Below are 14,670 nucleotides of genomic sequence, written 5' to 3'. Positions count from 1 at the left end.
ATCTAAACTGACACCAGTGTCTTTTCCTGTAAAAGTTTATCTGTATATAACAAATCGGTTTTGACTTTGACATTTATTATAAAAAGTCCATAATACATCATGAAACTAAGGCATGTAAAAAATAAGAGCTACAGTTGGCTTCACTGCCTTTTTTCAGTGCCACAGACATTCAGAGTCCTTGAAGCTTGCTGAAAATACCAAAGAAAAACAGTATTTAGAAAGTTTATTTTAAAAATAGTTCACAATGCTATTTTATTTCTTTATCTAGGAAAGACTTGATAATGTTTTCAACTATTTAAAGACCTGAAGTATCTCATGGTGTGGTATTTTTATATTCAAGTAGAATGGGCTGACCCATTATTAATTCCCTGGGAAGGCCTCTCCAGCAAGGAGATAAATTTATGCTTTTCCTAAAGGGTTATACCATCATTATTTTAAACAGGTACATTTTCATCCATTTTAAGCCCTTTGATCCATTTTAATACTTTTTGGTGTAGCTGTCTTTTTCTCAGTCAGGGGAAATAAGATGAACAAGTGCAGACTTAAAAATGTGTGAAATCAAAGCCTGAAAGTGGCTTCTGGGTTTGATGATTATCACAAAATGAAGCAAAAATCATTCCTAAATTTCATTAATTTATGTAACAACCACCATCCCCAGAAACAAATCTGCTTCTCAATTAGGTCTCTTATCATTGGAAATCAGGTAGTGCAGTCATCCCTACTTTTATTTTGGGATTGTGCTTCCCATCATTGATATTTGTAATTTCTAAATTTCTTGCTTTAGTTCTGGGCATTTGGATTTGTTACACTGCCTAAAACTGCTGGAGCATTCACATATTATCAATTTTCTGTGATCTTTATCCTGATAATAAACTCAGCACATTAAAAAAAAAATCTATTTACCTGTCTTCAACTGTCTTGTTGGAGGGGTAGTACACCTTGAAGGAAAATCCACTTCTGGGAAATGAACCCTGTGATAGAAAAGGGAAAAAAAAACAAATTGTGTGAGGAAACTGCAGTGCAGGGAGTGAGGAAGTGTTGGAACCTTGAAACCTGAGAATTTTGAACTTTCTGTGTTTTCTGGGACTGACCCTCAAATGAACACTGCATTTTACTTGAGGCCTTGGAGAAGGGTTCCAAATTTGAGTGATGGAGTTAAAATCACTGGTGTGCAATATCACATTGTAAAGAGTTTAAAACTTGAAGTTTTAGAAAAAAGTAATAGTTCTAGGACAAGATGGAAGTTCTTGGGCATTAGCTCTTCTTCCTTTTTGTTCCTTCTTGATAGTTTTAGGTGGTACTTTTTTAATTGGATAAAAAAACCCTCAGTGATTTTTTCACAGGTGTTTGGTCATTGAGTCAAAAGTATAAATAATATAAATGTTAGCTTTTAATTGGATAGTTAGGCCTTAAAATACATCTCTATTTTCTTGCTTTTAGCTAGAAGTGCTGTAAAACTCACTGTACTATAGTGTTGAGTTGGTTTTTTAAGAGTTAAGCAGTTATTAGTTGCTATAAAGCTGTTTATTGTAAAAGTACATTAGTTTTAAAAGGTAAAGAGTTATAAGTGTTAAAGTTTATGTTAGAAGTTTTTGGTATAAAGTGTTAAAAGGAGTAAAGTTTTAATTAGAAACTGTTTTTGTTGAGGCCCTGGGAGGGCTGATGTTGTTGATGTAGCTTTTTTTTTATTTTATTTTTTTTTGGGGGTGATGATGATGGTGGAGAGGAGAGAAGAGAGACAGTATTTCTTTTCTTATATACAAATTACTTAATAAGCTAAAAACACAAACTTGAACCATTTTTTGTAACTTACTAGAATTTTAGTTTTTTAGCACACCAGTTTACATATAAATTACATATAAGGTCTATTTTGTTCTATTTGAAAAATGTAAGCAATATTTTTATTTTAGTTTTATTATGTTTAAAACTCAGTTCTTGGAGCTTACATAGAACCTTGTTTTTAGCACTAGTATTTATGTTTTTTAACTTACTAGAATTTGTTCTTTTACATTGGAATTTAAGACTTTGTTCTTGGAGCTTACACAGAACCTTGTTTTTAACACTAGGATTATGTTTTTTAACTTCTAATAGAATGTGTTCTTTTACATTAGTATTTAAGACTTTGTTCTTGGAGCTTATATAGAACCTTGTTTTTAACACTAGGATTATCTTTTTGAACTTTTATTAGAATGTGTTCTTTTACATTGATATTCAAGACTTTTAGACCTTTACTTTTCAAAGTACTTAAAACATGTTTTTACTTACTTAAACTTACTTATTTACTTATCTAAAAATTTCAGCTTACACCTCTACTTCATGTATGAGTGACTTAATATTAAAGGTTTTAATTCAGTCTTTGCTCTCTGATTTCTCTCTGAGATATTCAGAGAGGCCTCTGACTTACAGACTCTACCATTATAGATAAGAATTAATAAACAATGGAGTCCAAATACAAAAGTGCATCTCTGGTGCTGAGTAAAGGCAGAACACAAAAAAGGAGTGAGGCACAGGTGGGTGGGAGTGCCCAGGGCTCTTACAGGGTTGATGCAGAGGCAGTCACTGTTGGTGACAGTGAAGGGGTCATGTTTGTCAGCAGTGACCAGCAGGTCTGGCAGGGGATAAACCCTCAGGGAATAATCATAGGCCCAGAACACGGGGCTGACGTACAGGGGCAGCGGGGTCAGGTGGCCCTGCGACAGAATGGTCTTCACAAACTGCAAAAAAAAAATAAATCACAAAGATTTGGTTTGAAACATGATACACTTATCCCCTGAGATATAATGGTCTTCACAAACTGCAAAAAAAAAAATCACAAAGATTTGGTTTGAAACATGATACACTTATCCTCTGAGATATAATGGTCTTCACAAACTGCAAAAAAAAAAAAAACCACAAATACTTGGTTTGAAACATCTGGAGTATTTATCCCACCTGGGATAAAATGGTCTTTACAAACTAAAAAAAAAAAAAAAAAAAAAAAAAAAGAACCCCCTCAATTAGTTTGAAACATTTGAAGCATTTATCCCCTCTGTGATAAAATGGTCTTTACAAGCTGAAAAAAAAAAACCCATAAACACTTTGTTTCAAACATTTGGAGTATTTATCCCTGTGATAAAATGGTCTTCACAAACTGCAAAAAAGAAAAAAACACACAAACAACCTGGTTTGAAACATTTATCCCACTTGTGATAAAATGGTCTTTATAAATAGCAAAAAAAAAACCCCACAAACATTTGGAGTATTATTTCCACCTGCAATAAAATGTTCTTCACTAACTGCAGAAAAAACCCAAAACCCCACAAATACTTGGATTTGAAATATTTATCCCCTGGAATAAAATGGTCTTTACAAACTGAAAAAAAAAACCCCACAAACACTTACTTTGAAACATTTAGAGCAATTATCCCCCCTGTGATAAAATGGTCTTTACAAAATGCAAAAAAATCTCAAAAAACCTACAAAGATTTGGTTTGAAACATTTGATGCACTTATCCCCTGCTATAAAGTGGTCTTTACAAACTGCACAAATTTTAAAAAATAAAAAAAAAGCAAACAACTTGGTTTGAAACATTTGAAGCATTTATCCCCCCTGTGATAAAATGGTCTTTACAAGCTGCAAAATAAAATCCCACAAACACTTGATTTGAAACATTTGGAGTATTTATCCCACCTGGGATTAAATGGTCCTTACAAACTGAAAAAAAACCCAAAAAAAACCCAACAAACTTTGGTTTCAAACATTTGGAGTATTTAACCCCTGGGATAAAATGGTCTATACAAATTGCAAAAAAAAAACAAAAAAAAAAAACAAAAAACAAAAACCCACAAACATTTTGTTTGAAACATTTGGAGTATTTATCCCTGTGATAAAATGCTCTTTAAAAACTGCAAAAACTAAAAAAAAAAAACCACAAACACTTAGTTTGAAACATTTGGAGTATTTAACCCCTGGGATAAAACAGTCTTTACAAACTGCGAAAAAATCCCCACAAAGATTTGGTTTAAAACATTTGAAGTAATGTTTGTAAAGGTTTTTTGAAATTATTTGTTGAAACTTGGGTAGTTTATTTTGTATTTGATACGGATTAATTAGTGTTGGATTTTTAATATTAATACGTTGTTACACTAATGAAAAACCTTATGTATTTTTGTGAAACACACTTATGTAAAGACAAAAAACTTTGGGAAAGTTTGGGGTTTTTTTATCCCCTGTGGAATGAAATGGTCCTTAAAAAGTGCAAAAAAAAAACAAAAAACAAAACAAAAAACAAAACAAAAGAAAAAAACCCACAAACAACTTTGATTGAAACATTTGCTGCAAGCTCAGCTCATCTCTGCATGTGCCAGTGTGTGTTAATAAAGAAGCTTTTGGAACATGGAAATGTTTGGGGTTTTTTGTATCTTGTTCTTTCTGATTATTAATGAATTCTAGAGTAAAGAGTGACTCCTCCAGCACTGAGCTGCTCTTTCCTTTCTTGAATTAACACACAAAGCACATCAGTCAGTATTTGAAGATGTCAAAATTATTTCATCAATCAGGAGAATCTACTTACCTGTTCCTCCAGCCCAGAAAGTACCAACACTGCCACAAGTCTCATTTTTTAGTTTTTATTTTTCTTATTGCTTTCCAGTTAACCACAAGACTCACACTTAAAAAGTCTTTTCCCTGGACTGAAAGAATTATTTGATTCCCAGATTATTTTCCTTTCTTAGTGACTTAATTTCTTAATTTCCCTCTTTTTTTTTTTTTCCCCCACACTGATGGCTGGATTAAAATTGGCAAAAAAGGCAGAGGAAAAATGGAGTATGCAAAAAAAACAACCTGCAGAAAGTGCTGCAATTCTACATGTCCTTCATGATTCCTTCCTGGAAAGCCCTGGATGAGGACAGGGAAGTGTCAGGAATGCAAAAAAAAAACCCTCAGTGTCCACTTTAGCTCACAGAGACTGAGCTAAAACAACTTTCTGAGGCAAGCAAACAAAAAAACTCCTGTACAATAAATAAACCCAGACTCCATCCATCACTGCAATGAGCCAGGACTACCTGGATCATTCTCATCCAATTAAATCAGTAAATCCCACCAGCTCCTGCTGTGGTTCACAACCCAGAGCACACTGATGTGTGAGAAGCAGAATTTCAATTCCAAGTGAGGACTCAAAACAAGCAGATGAATTTTTGAGGAAGTGACCTGCTGCTTTACTGCAAATGGCACTGGGTAACTGATCAAATCTTTAAAAAATGATAATGTGCATTAAAATTTAGGAATCAGTGTTTCTTGGCAGGACACTGAAGTTCTGTGACACAGTGTGACAGAATCATCTCACCTTAAAATATCATGGTTTGAGTTATTTGCTGTCAAAATATAAAAAAAAGTAAGAATATTAAATGTATAAATCCTTCTTACAACTCCTCTCATGCAATGAGTCCTGAGAATGAGGATCAGAGCCCCCAAAATGCAGCCCTGCTGATCAATAAAATGCAAACTCCTGGCACAAAGTGGTGAATTCATCACTCACATGGTTGGGAATGTCCATGTTGCTGCTGGGGAAGCGAACACAGTTCCTGCACATTTTGTTGATCAAATCCTCCCGAAAAATGATGATTTCTTGGGTGCAGTATTGAATCCTGAGTGGAAAACAGCAGTGAAATTAACTAAGGTTAACCTAAAAATTATGCATTATAAAGTTGATCTCCCTTTAATACAGACAATTGAATAAAAATAATACTTCCCCTTCTGATTCAGAAAAATCATGATGCTTTTGAGCAGGATTTTTATATCCAGTATCAATTTTTTTAGCACTACTTCCTTTCTTCACTGATTTTTTATGTCTTAATGTATTAAAAACTAGTTACAATTCATGCAAATGAAGAATTCTATTCATTTGAAAATTTGAAGGCAAATTTTCCCCAAAAATCTGTATGCTTTGAAAATGATACTTGCACATAATTTTGTTTAAAAAATAATTTAAAAATTTAGCAGTTACATGGTTACCTGCAGGGATTTGTGGTGAAAACTGAAAATGGCACCAGCTGTCTGAATTCCTGAGTGATATTTTCAGCCAGGGGGGGTCTAAAATAAATACCAGAGGTATCAACAAAGACTCTTACCATCTTTAACTCCAATTTCACTCAAAATTCCAAGATCTGAGGAAGAGAAGCAAACTGACCTTGGTAAAATAGAACCAGGCCCAGGATCTTCAGGACCAGGGACAAACACAAATCGACTACTGAAGAAAAAAAAAAAAAAAAAGTTCAACAAATCTCTTTTGTATAAACTAATCCTAAAAACTAGGTCTGATGTTCTGAATTCAGAAAGCAGAGCCAGGAAAGTATCCCAGGGAGAGACCTTGGCTCCCTCATTAGCAGTTTCCATTTTAGATAAAATCAAACTTCCCCTGCTCCCAAACAAACCTGCAGGCCTGGTACAAAACCAGCTTTTTATCTGATCACAGCTGGCTCACAAGACAGAGAAAATAGGGTAACTCTCAGCTTCTTCAAGTAATTAAAAGCTTCACAAAATAAACAGATTTCCCCTTGTACCTTTTATGGATGCTGGGATATTCACATATAATATCTGCCAGAGCCTTCAAAGAACCTGGGAAAAACAGGACACAACACCTGCTTAGAAATAAACCTTGGGTGAATCCCCCCCTCTACTGCAGTGCAATTAAAAATTAAGGGTTTATTTTCTGCTCTCTTCAGTTGTTTGCCATCATTACTTGAATTCAAGGCACATGTCTGGCTGTTTATAAAGACCTCCCTACCTTTCAGGGACTGGATCTGATTTTTGCCATATGGCGCCGATGAAAAATTCCCACAGAAGAAAAAGCAGGTGGGAGGTGCAGAGGAATAACCTGGGAAAGAGAGGATCTGTGAGTGCCTCCATTCACTGCAGCATCTTCCAGGGAAAGCAGAACTGGAACAGCACTCAGCTCTGCTGCTATTAATACACCTGACTGATTTCCTTACCCAGGCTGGTTTTAGCTCCAAGAGGTGATGGCAATGTACAAGTATCACTTTGAGGGAGCCCTCTGGTATTTACAGGCTGAGTTCCAGCAGTGTTTGTGTGTATCCAACTCCTGACCCAGCCAGAGAATTATACAAAGTGCAATTACAATAAATAATGCCATTTTAAAATGTATTATTGCTTTCAAAAGGAAAACAGCAAGCAGGCAGCAGTGGATTGCTATTAACCTCCATGATCATTCCAATTTAAGGGCTCTCCCAACATCCAATTCCCCCTTTGGCATTATAAAACAACAGTGACTGGAATTGCCTGAGCAGTTTGAGTGCTCACAACCTCACCCATCACCCTCTTCAGAGCAAAGTGGGGAAAAGAAACCTGATTCCCATCCCTGAAATAAAAATAGAAACAGCTACTCAGGCATTCATCTCACATCCCAGTTACTCTCCATTTTCCTGACACACAGAATCTCACTTGGATTTACTTCACTGGTTTTCAAAGGGGCTGGTAAATAGAACAGAATTGCTTATCCCAGAGAAGTGGCTCATCAATATTTTTCCTTGCTCTACCCCTCAGCTGCTCATTTAGTTTATAATTAAGAAGGTTATCACTATTAAAGTCTCAAAATAGCAAATGCAAGCTCTGCATCTCTGCCAGGTGGGTTCAGCACACCAATCTCACTGACCAAAGTCCCTTTCTGCCTCAGCACCTGCAATCCTGGGCCAAGCCCAGTTTGCCCCAAAGATTTGCCAGCCCTGATCCAGATCCTGAACTGCTTTTGTAACTTCTGCAGGACTGTGCTAATTTGTGTCCAGTTCCCTTTTGGTGAGGAGCACTTTCCCACCCTGAATTCTGTTTTGTTTTTAAACCAGTCTCTCTCTCACACTTCCATTCTGCCCGAGGCAGGAGGAACAAGCTGTTCCAAAAGTGCTGCAATACAAAGGAGCAATTCATAAATGTTTGTTTTCCCCAGTGTTGTCCACATTACTGATCCCAGAATCCTGGAATGGGTTGGGTTGGAAAGGATCTTAAATCCCATCCCATTCCAATTCCCTGCCATGGCCAGGAACACCTCCCACTGTCCCAGGCTGCTCCAAGCCCTGTCCAGCCTGGCCTTGGACACTGCCAGGGATCCAGGGGCAGCCACAGCTGCTCTGGGAATTCCATCCCAGCCCCTCCCCACCCTCCCAGCCACAAATTCTCTCCCAATATCCCACCCATCCCTGCCCTCTAGCAGTGGGAAGTAATGTTCATCTCTCTGAACTAAGGAGTTTAAAATAAAAATAAATTCTGGTCTTCAAAACAAACTCAGGGAGAACTTCCAGGAGCAAGGGAAACATTCTTATCACAGGCCAGAAAATGTCTACTGGTCAAAACACCATTTGTACAAAGAATTTAAGGAAACAAATTCTAAAAGCAAAGTTTAGAGTGAAAGCAATTCTCACCTACCTGAAAACATCATGTGAAGCTTTTCCAGCACTTCTGCTTGGTCCAGCCACACATCAGACACAAACACAAACATGGCATCTTCATTCTCTTCCTCCAGCTGCTTCAGCTTTGCAGAAGCCTTTACTGAAGTTGAGGAAGGCCCTCCAAAGAAGTTGATATTCCCATAGAAGGCTCTGCACCATTAAAATGCTCCAGTTAGAATCCCACACTGGTTTGGGTTGGAAGGAACATTAAAGCTCATCCCATTCCTCTGCCATGGGCAGGGACACCTTCCACTATCCCAGGGATCCATTCTCTCAGCAACAAGGCATTTATTATTCCCATGTTACCTGGCTTTGCAATTGAGAAGGGCTTACATTCTAATTTCCATTAATATGCAGAACCCAAAGGCCTTTGGAAAATTTTTTCTGCCAACACTACAGGTTTTAGTGCCTGCAAGTCCCAGAATTGCTTCCTTAGAATTACATTTATTTTAAAGCATTTGGGGAGGAGGAAGAATAACATACTTGAATGTCAGAGAAATTATGAAATAACAATGATCTTACTTAGAAACCTATAGGAAAACATGGAGTGAGGCTGCCAAAAGTCACTTTTGTACCTCGTGGTAGCAGAAGGCTCAGTGGGCGGAAATCCAAAAGCGTTCACATGAAAAACTTCATCTTCATACCAACCTAGGAGGTTTTGGAACAGCAAAATAACTCCTCAGTTCTTCTAACAGCATCATGTCCTAGACATTAGTCAGAGTTGGCAGCTGTGCTGTACTGCCTGTCCCAGCCTCCATCAATCCCTCTCTTGTGGCAGCTCCACAGAACCAGAGCACGGAACGATCCACATGGAAAAAGGACTGAGCAAAAACCAACTTTTTCTAAACCCCAGCCACTTCTGTGCAAGGATTTGCTGCACAGCACATGAAAAATCCCCTCAAGCCAACAAGGAGCAATGCAGGGGAACTGGAACCATTTTGCTGGAAGGGTCCCTACCCAACTGCTCCTTGTCTCAAATCCCACTGTTGAGAACAGGCTGATATTTATTTACCCCCACTCTCAATTCTGCTCCCAACTTCTACTTACAAACATAAAACACACTAGCAGACTGAGATCATGTATCTTGCACAGAGGAACATTCCACACACAGAAATAGCCTTTTTTTTTTTTTTTTTGTTTTGCTAAAACCAGGCTCCAAAACTGCAAGCTCTTACATCATCCTAATGAGAAGCCTCATTAAAGGACCAAAGCTTTGCCAGCACAAAGCAGCATTTTCAGATTGTTAAATCATTCCTTTGGTTATTCTAGGCTGTCTTCCTAATTCAGTCATAACTTCTCCAAGCATGCTGGGGCCAATCCTCAAAGCTGCTCCAGACTCTCACATCCCCCAACACCCTCAAATTCCTCTTCTCTGCCTCCAGAGTCCACGAGGTCACAACAAAAGCTGAAGGCCAAAAACCTCAGTCACAGACTCACTGATGGTCACCAAAAATGAGACTTCTCTGCTCAGCCACATCTGGCAGCCACAGCTTTAACAGAATAATTTATTACAAGCTGAAAAATAAACCCAGTCTGCTTTACCTTCTGCCAGGACAAAGCAGGATTCAGTGTACAGCCCACTGTGGAACTGGTGCAGGAAGGTTAAGGAATGTATTTTTCTTAGATTCAAAGTAGGTTTTTTAACCAAAATTTGCTTTCCAGCTGGTGTAATAGATTTGGACAGCACTGAAGGTTCCCAGGCTGCCTGAAGAGCCTGGGAATTCCCTGGTACCTGAGCAGGTAAGTGCAGGCAGAGCCCAAGAACTGGAACAGGCTCTGCTGCCATGGGGAGGAGAAGTGACCATGTCCAAGAGAAAGGCAGGAGCTGCAGCAGCCAAGGAATTGAAACAAAGCAGAAAGGCAGAGCTGCAACTCTCAATATATAATTTTTAATGGTCAGCATTGATTTACTGTTCAATTCTAAATCCTGCAGGTCTACAGGAAATTCCTGCAGCTCTTCCATCACAGCAAAAGGATATTGCTTTACTGAGGTCTAGCTGGACCACTCCTGTGGGGTCTTCCAGGAAAAATTTCCCCTAAAAAGTAGGATTCATTAATAAAGCAAAATACACCAAACACACAAATGCTTCAATCAGAATCATCTATCAGTCAGCATTTAGAAATAATTGGGCTGGGTTTAATGTTTTAAGCTGGCAAGAACTGAAACTAATGTAGTTTATAATAAATGTATCTCAGAACTTCCCTGGGAGCTGCTGCAGTTGGGATTGCTGGTGCTCCCCTCCCAAAATCACAGTCCAGGACATTGGCAAGTCCAAACTCAAGTCACTGGAAGCTCCAGCCTCTCAAGAAAGGACATGCCAAAAAATCCTAACTGCTTCTGGTTGCTGACATAAAAATTGTATAGTGGGAAGACAAAGAAAGACATTTTCCACACTCACACTGGGTCAAGTGTGAGATATTTAAGTTCTCATTTTTAATGTATTATAGCACTGAATGAGAAGTGATCAGACACTCCAGAATAAAAAGGAACTCACCTCCTTGAGCTGAGTGATCATCCCAAGCACAATCACTTCTCCCACTTTAGCTGTATTGCCCAAGAGAGTTTCTACTGTCTTCAGCTGGGATCAAAGGCAAAGAACCCAATCAGAATCAAATCAAACTCTCCATGTGCCTTTTCCCAAGCAAGACAAAGCCCCACACAGGACATGGCTTTACATAAACACACACATGAGCCAGAGGATTACAAAATTTAAAAAATCAGAGCCATGTTTCTGAACGTGCCTTAGGAGAAGATTCTCAATAATGGCTGCTAGCATAAAGAACTGCTGTAATTATTGAGATTAAAACTGGAAAAAATGCCATTTTTTACCTGGAATTTGCTCTTGCTATCATCAGGATGAGCAACAACTGGTGAAGGAGTGAACAGCTCATGTCTGTGAGTCCTCTGCAGAAACCAAAATTGAAGTGATTCAGCTTAAAAATAAATGAGCACTGTCAAAAAGCCAGTTTGCTGCAAGCACTATACAAAACACTTCAGAGAAAAGTTCTTACTCTATTTCATCCAGCAACTTTTAATAATTCAGTCCTTGTGACAAGAATTTGCTTCCAAGAAACAGAAGATCAGTAACACCGGATAATAAAACTAAGCCTAAAAAAGTGTCATGAAAGCATCTGTAAGGCTGCTAAAAGAAGTCATTTGTGCCAAGCTGAAGGCAGAGGGTTCATGAGGCAGGGAGGTGCAGGGGCAGGATGTATTTTGGGAAGGAGATGTGGGATACATCCCTGTGGACACCTGCAGAGCTGCTGACCTGCTGGAGGATGGAGTAGCGCTCCCGGTACAGCTCTGCCTTGTCCCTGGCAGTCCCAAACAAACTCGGCCCAGGCAGGTCAGTCATGGACAGGCTGCAGGCAATTAACACAATCACAATTTTAAAAAGGGATATTGCACACATAAATACCATTTCTTGATCTATAAGGTCTGGGAGGGTGCAAAAGCTATGCATGATTTAGGTATTCCATGAGGGACATTCCTGTGTTTCTGCATTTCTGCATCCATTTCACTCCCCTCTAACTCACAGGCCCTGAGATTTATCCTTCCACCCAAAGAGACCTCTGCAGAAATCCATTTTAAAAAAAGCAGTTATGCCTTTAAGGAGTTGTGAACAAAAGCATTATTCCTCCAGTTTCTCACCAGCTGCTCCTAATTTTTCTTTTTTACCGTCTGGAGCTCTCCTTAGAAACCCCCCAGGGCTTCAGGGAGCTGCAAGATACAGACTAAGAAATAAATACAGGCAACAGACAGATCAAATTTATTAAAAAAATAAATTTTAACAGCCCAATGTGAGAAAAAAAATAACCCCAGACTACCTTTAGTGATGTATGTCCTTAGCCTTACTGTCTCTTTTATTCATTAGGTGGCATAAACTTGGTTTATGGTCTTAAACATTTATTACTTTTCTCACTCAGGCTTCAGTGGAACAGACCCAAGAAGAAAAGATTAAAACCAGATTTATCCTATAGAAATAGAGGCTTTGTTCTTAGAACAGGAAGTGCTTGTAACTTAAAATATGGGAGACTTACGGCAGGAACTTCTTTCTTTCTGAATTATAAATAAAACGTGGGATGTCAAAGGCTCCAATAATGTTGAAAACATTTTCTCTGAAATAAGAACAGTTACAGCATTAACTGAATGTCACCTTCCAACCAAAATCATTCTGTGATTTCATGAAGTGGTGAAACAAACTAACAAATATGGTAGATAAAATGACATTTGTTTTGCTCACTATCATCACCATTTCTCTTTCTATCTTATATTTGTTTTCCATTCTATTTTCTATAGTTAAATAATTTAAAAGATTTGTCCCTGTGATCTGTAGAGCTTTTCCCTTCAGGACTCTGCAGAGAGAATCTGTACATATGGATTCCTCTTCACTTTTGAGAAAAAAACAAAAACTACTTTAAGTATAAAAAAGCACTAAAAGAAAAGTCACACTCAAACCATCTGCATCATAATGATTCCAATGGTGAGGAGCAAAGTTAAACTCGAATTTTCTCCATCCTGAGAGGCTGTGGGATGACAGGATCTAATTGACATGCCCAGCAAACCATCTCTTTTCATGCTTTGCATCACGATGCGAACACGAAAGGAAACACATCCATCAGGATCACAAAGCTCTCAGAAACTCCAGTCATTGTTCCACACTTCGTTATCACAGAAGGGAAATCAATCAGGGCTTCATAAACTAAACAAAAAAGCAGGAGCAGGCACCCCAGAGGAAAACTTTTCCAAAGTGCTTTCAGAAAAGAAAGGAACAAAAGCAACCTGAGATAACTTTCATGTAGAGCAGAGCAAATAAAGCATGGACCGAATATTGGTTAATATTCAACCTGGAGCACACACAACACACAACCCCTGAATTCCACAATGTCAGATTATATTCAGAACCAGCCATGAGAACAAATGCTCCAAGGAGCAACCTGGAGCAAAGGCAAAAGCACAGAGCAGTGAGTGCAGAAAACTCCTGGCATTCATTTCCCCAGGAGGAAGAAGGAAGTGACAGCAGCTCCCAGAAGTTCCAACCCAATTTGTAATTGGTGATGTCACCCCTACATGGCCTCGTCCGGGGCCCGGCTGCATTCCTGGACAGCTGCTTCCACCAGGGGCTGCTCAATCATATTGGATGACACTGCAAAGGAAAATCCCAAGGATTAAACCTGCAGCAGGGAAGGAAGTGGGTCTCCAATACTCCACATCAAATGGCTGAGTCTCCTCACAGGAACACACACAATGTTTTCTGGCATGACACACAGATGGAGCACTTAATATTGCCACCAAAAGGACACATTCCCAGGAAAAAAATATCCTTCCTGTGCCCACCCTGAATTCCCTAAACATGGAGAACAGGACAATTATAGTTGATGCAAAGCTGCCAAATATATCACAAATGTGTTAGAGCTGAGCTTTCACATTCTGGAGGTTAATTTGGTTCCAGAACATTATCACACGGACTGCTGCTATAAATATTCCAACACAATTCTGGAGACAGGCACATTGTTGTTTTCATGGATTTAAACTGGTAATTTAGCTTGAAGGCCCCCCCACTCTCACAGGTTTTCCATCAAAAATATGATTATAAAAATATTACAAAAAATATAAATATTCCTTCTAACCCTGCCCTCTGGCAGTGGGAAGCCATTCCCTGTGTCCTGTCACTCCATGTGTAAATATTCTCTCTCCATTTTAATATTTAAAATTACAGTTTCAGGTACAAAGATGCCCAGACACACTCTTAGTAACTGTCACTAAAAAATGCTACTACTTTTGGAAAAGTCAGGATATTCTGCACTGCCAACTCTTTAAATTGAACAAATGTCTTCTGCTGACACTGCAAACTTCAGTGTTTAACCAAATAAAAGGCCAAAAAATAGATTTATCTCCACCAACCCTTTATACTACAATGACACCTCAGTGCCTCTGCTGCCAGTAACTGTCTTGATAACAACAGAAATCCCAAGAAAACTGGCTCAAGAAAAAGAAATTGTTTACTTACAAGGCTGTTTTTCAACTGCATCAATGACATTTTCAATTATATCATCAAGTTCTCCCTCACTGGTGGACCGGAAAGCTTCAGTGAGATACTTCAGGGCATCCCTAATCCCAGAGGAGAAACCATAAAAAGCAATTAATATTCAATAGTTTACACAAACTGTGCTGATTTTGGCAGGTGTGCACATCATCACCACATGGCTTGTGGTTAAGAAGCAGAAGTAATT

The 14,670-nt window shown here is 38.5% G+C and overlaps 1 protein-coding gene across 2 annotated transcripts; it reads right to left on the bottom strand.

Annotated features, from left to right (window-relative positions):
- Nucleotides 1–54: 54 nt before the first annotated feature.
- POLE2 (DNA polymerase epsilon 2, accessory subunit) lies at nucleotides 55–14,615 on the bottom strand. Of its 2 annotated transcripts, XM_056492189.1 has the most exons (18): nucleotides 14,448–14,605; nucleotides 13,508–13,583; nucleotides 12,478–12,555; nucleotides 11,706–11,799; nucleotides 11,267–11,341; nucleotides 10,932–11,015; nucleotides 10,416–10,472; nucleotides 9,979–10,027; nucleotides 9,012–9,084; nucleotides 8,414–8,586; nucleotides 6,765–6,854; nucleotides 6,541–6,595; nucleotides 6,168–6,227; nucleotides 5,993–6,070; nucleotides 5,517–5,625; nucleotides 2,538–2,714; nucleotides 904–971; nucleotides 55–188 (listed from the first exon to the last, which is right to left on the bottom strand). In XM_056492189.1, the coding sequence occupies exons 2-18, from the start codon at nucleotides 13,570–13,572 to the stop codon at nucleotides 170–172; spliced, it is 1,404 nt and encodes a 467-aa protein (XP_056348164.1). In that variant the 5' UTR covers nucleotides 13,573–13,583; nucleotides 14,448–14,605; the 3' UTR covers nucleotides 55–169. The 2 variants fall into 2 exon arrangements, with proteins under 2 accessions (XP_056348164.1, XP_056348165.1); XM_056492190.1 differs by lacking the exons at nucleotides 55–188; nucleotides 904–971; nucleotides 2,538–2,714 and adding an exon at nucleotides 2,722–3,130 and having other exon boundaries at nucleotides 14,448–14,615.
- Nucleotides 14,616–14,670: the final 55 nt, after the last annotated feature.

The sequence above is a fragment of the Oenanthe melanoleuca genome, chromosome 5, assembly GCF_029582105.1.
Source record: "Oenanthe melanoleuca isolate GR-GAL-2019-014 chromosome 5, OMel1.0, whole genome shotgun sequence".
Classification (NCBI taxonomy): Eukaryota; Metazoa; Chordata; class Aves; order Passeriformes; family Muscicapidae; genus Oenanthe; species Oenanthe melanoleuca.
This window is presented reverse-complemented; position numbering and strand designations above follow the sequence as displayed.

Coding starts and splice junctions, on each gene's coding strand:
- POLE2 (XM_056492189.1), bottom strand. CDS start 13,572: ATGATTGAGCAGCCCCTGGTGGAAGCAGCTGTCCAGGAATGCAGCCGG. Junction 11,016..11,266: donor ATAGCAAGAGCAAATTCCAG/GTAAAAAATGGC, acceptor CTTTGATCCCAG/CTGAAGACAGTAGAAACTCT. Junction 5,626..5,992: donor TTCACCACAAATCCCTGCAG/GTAACCATGTAA, acceptor TTTTCCACTCAG/GATTCAATACTGCACCCAAG.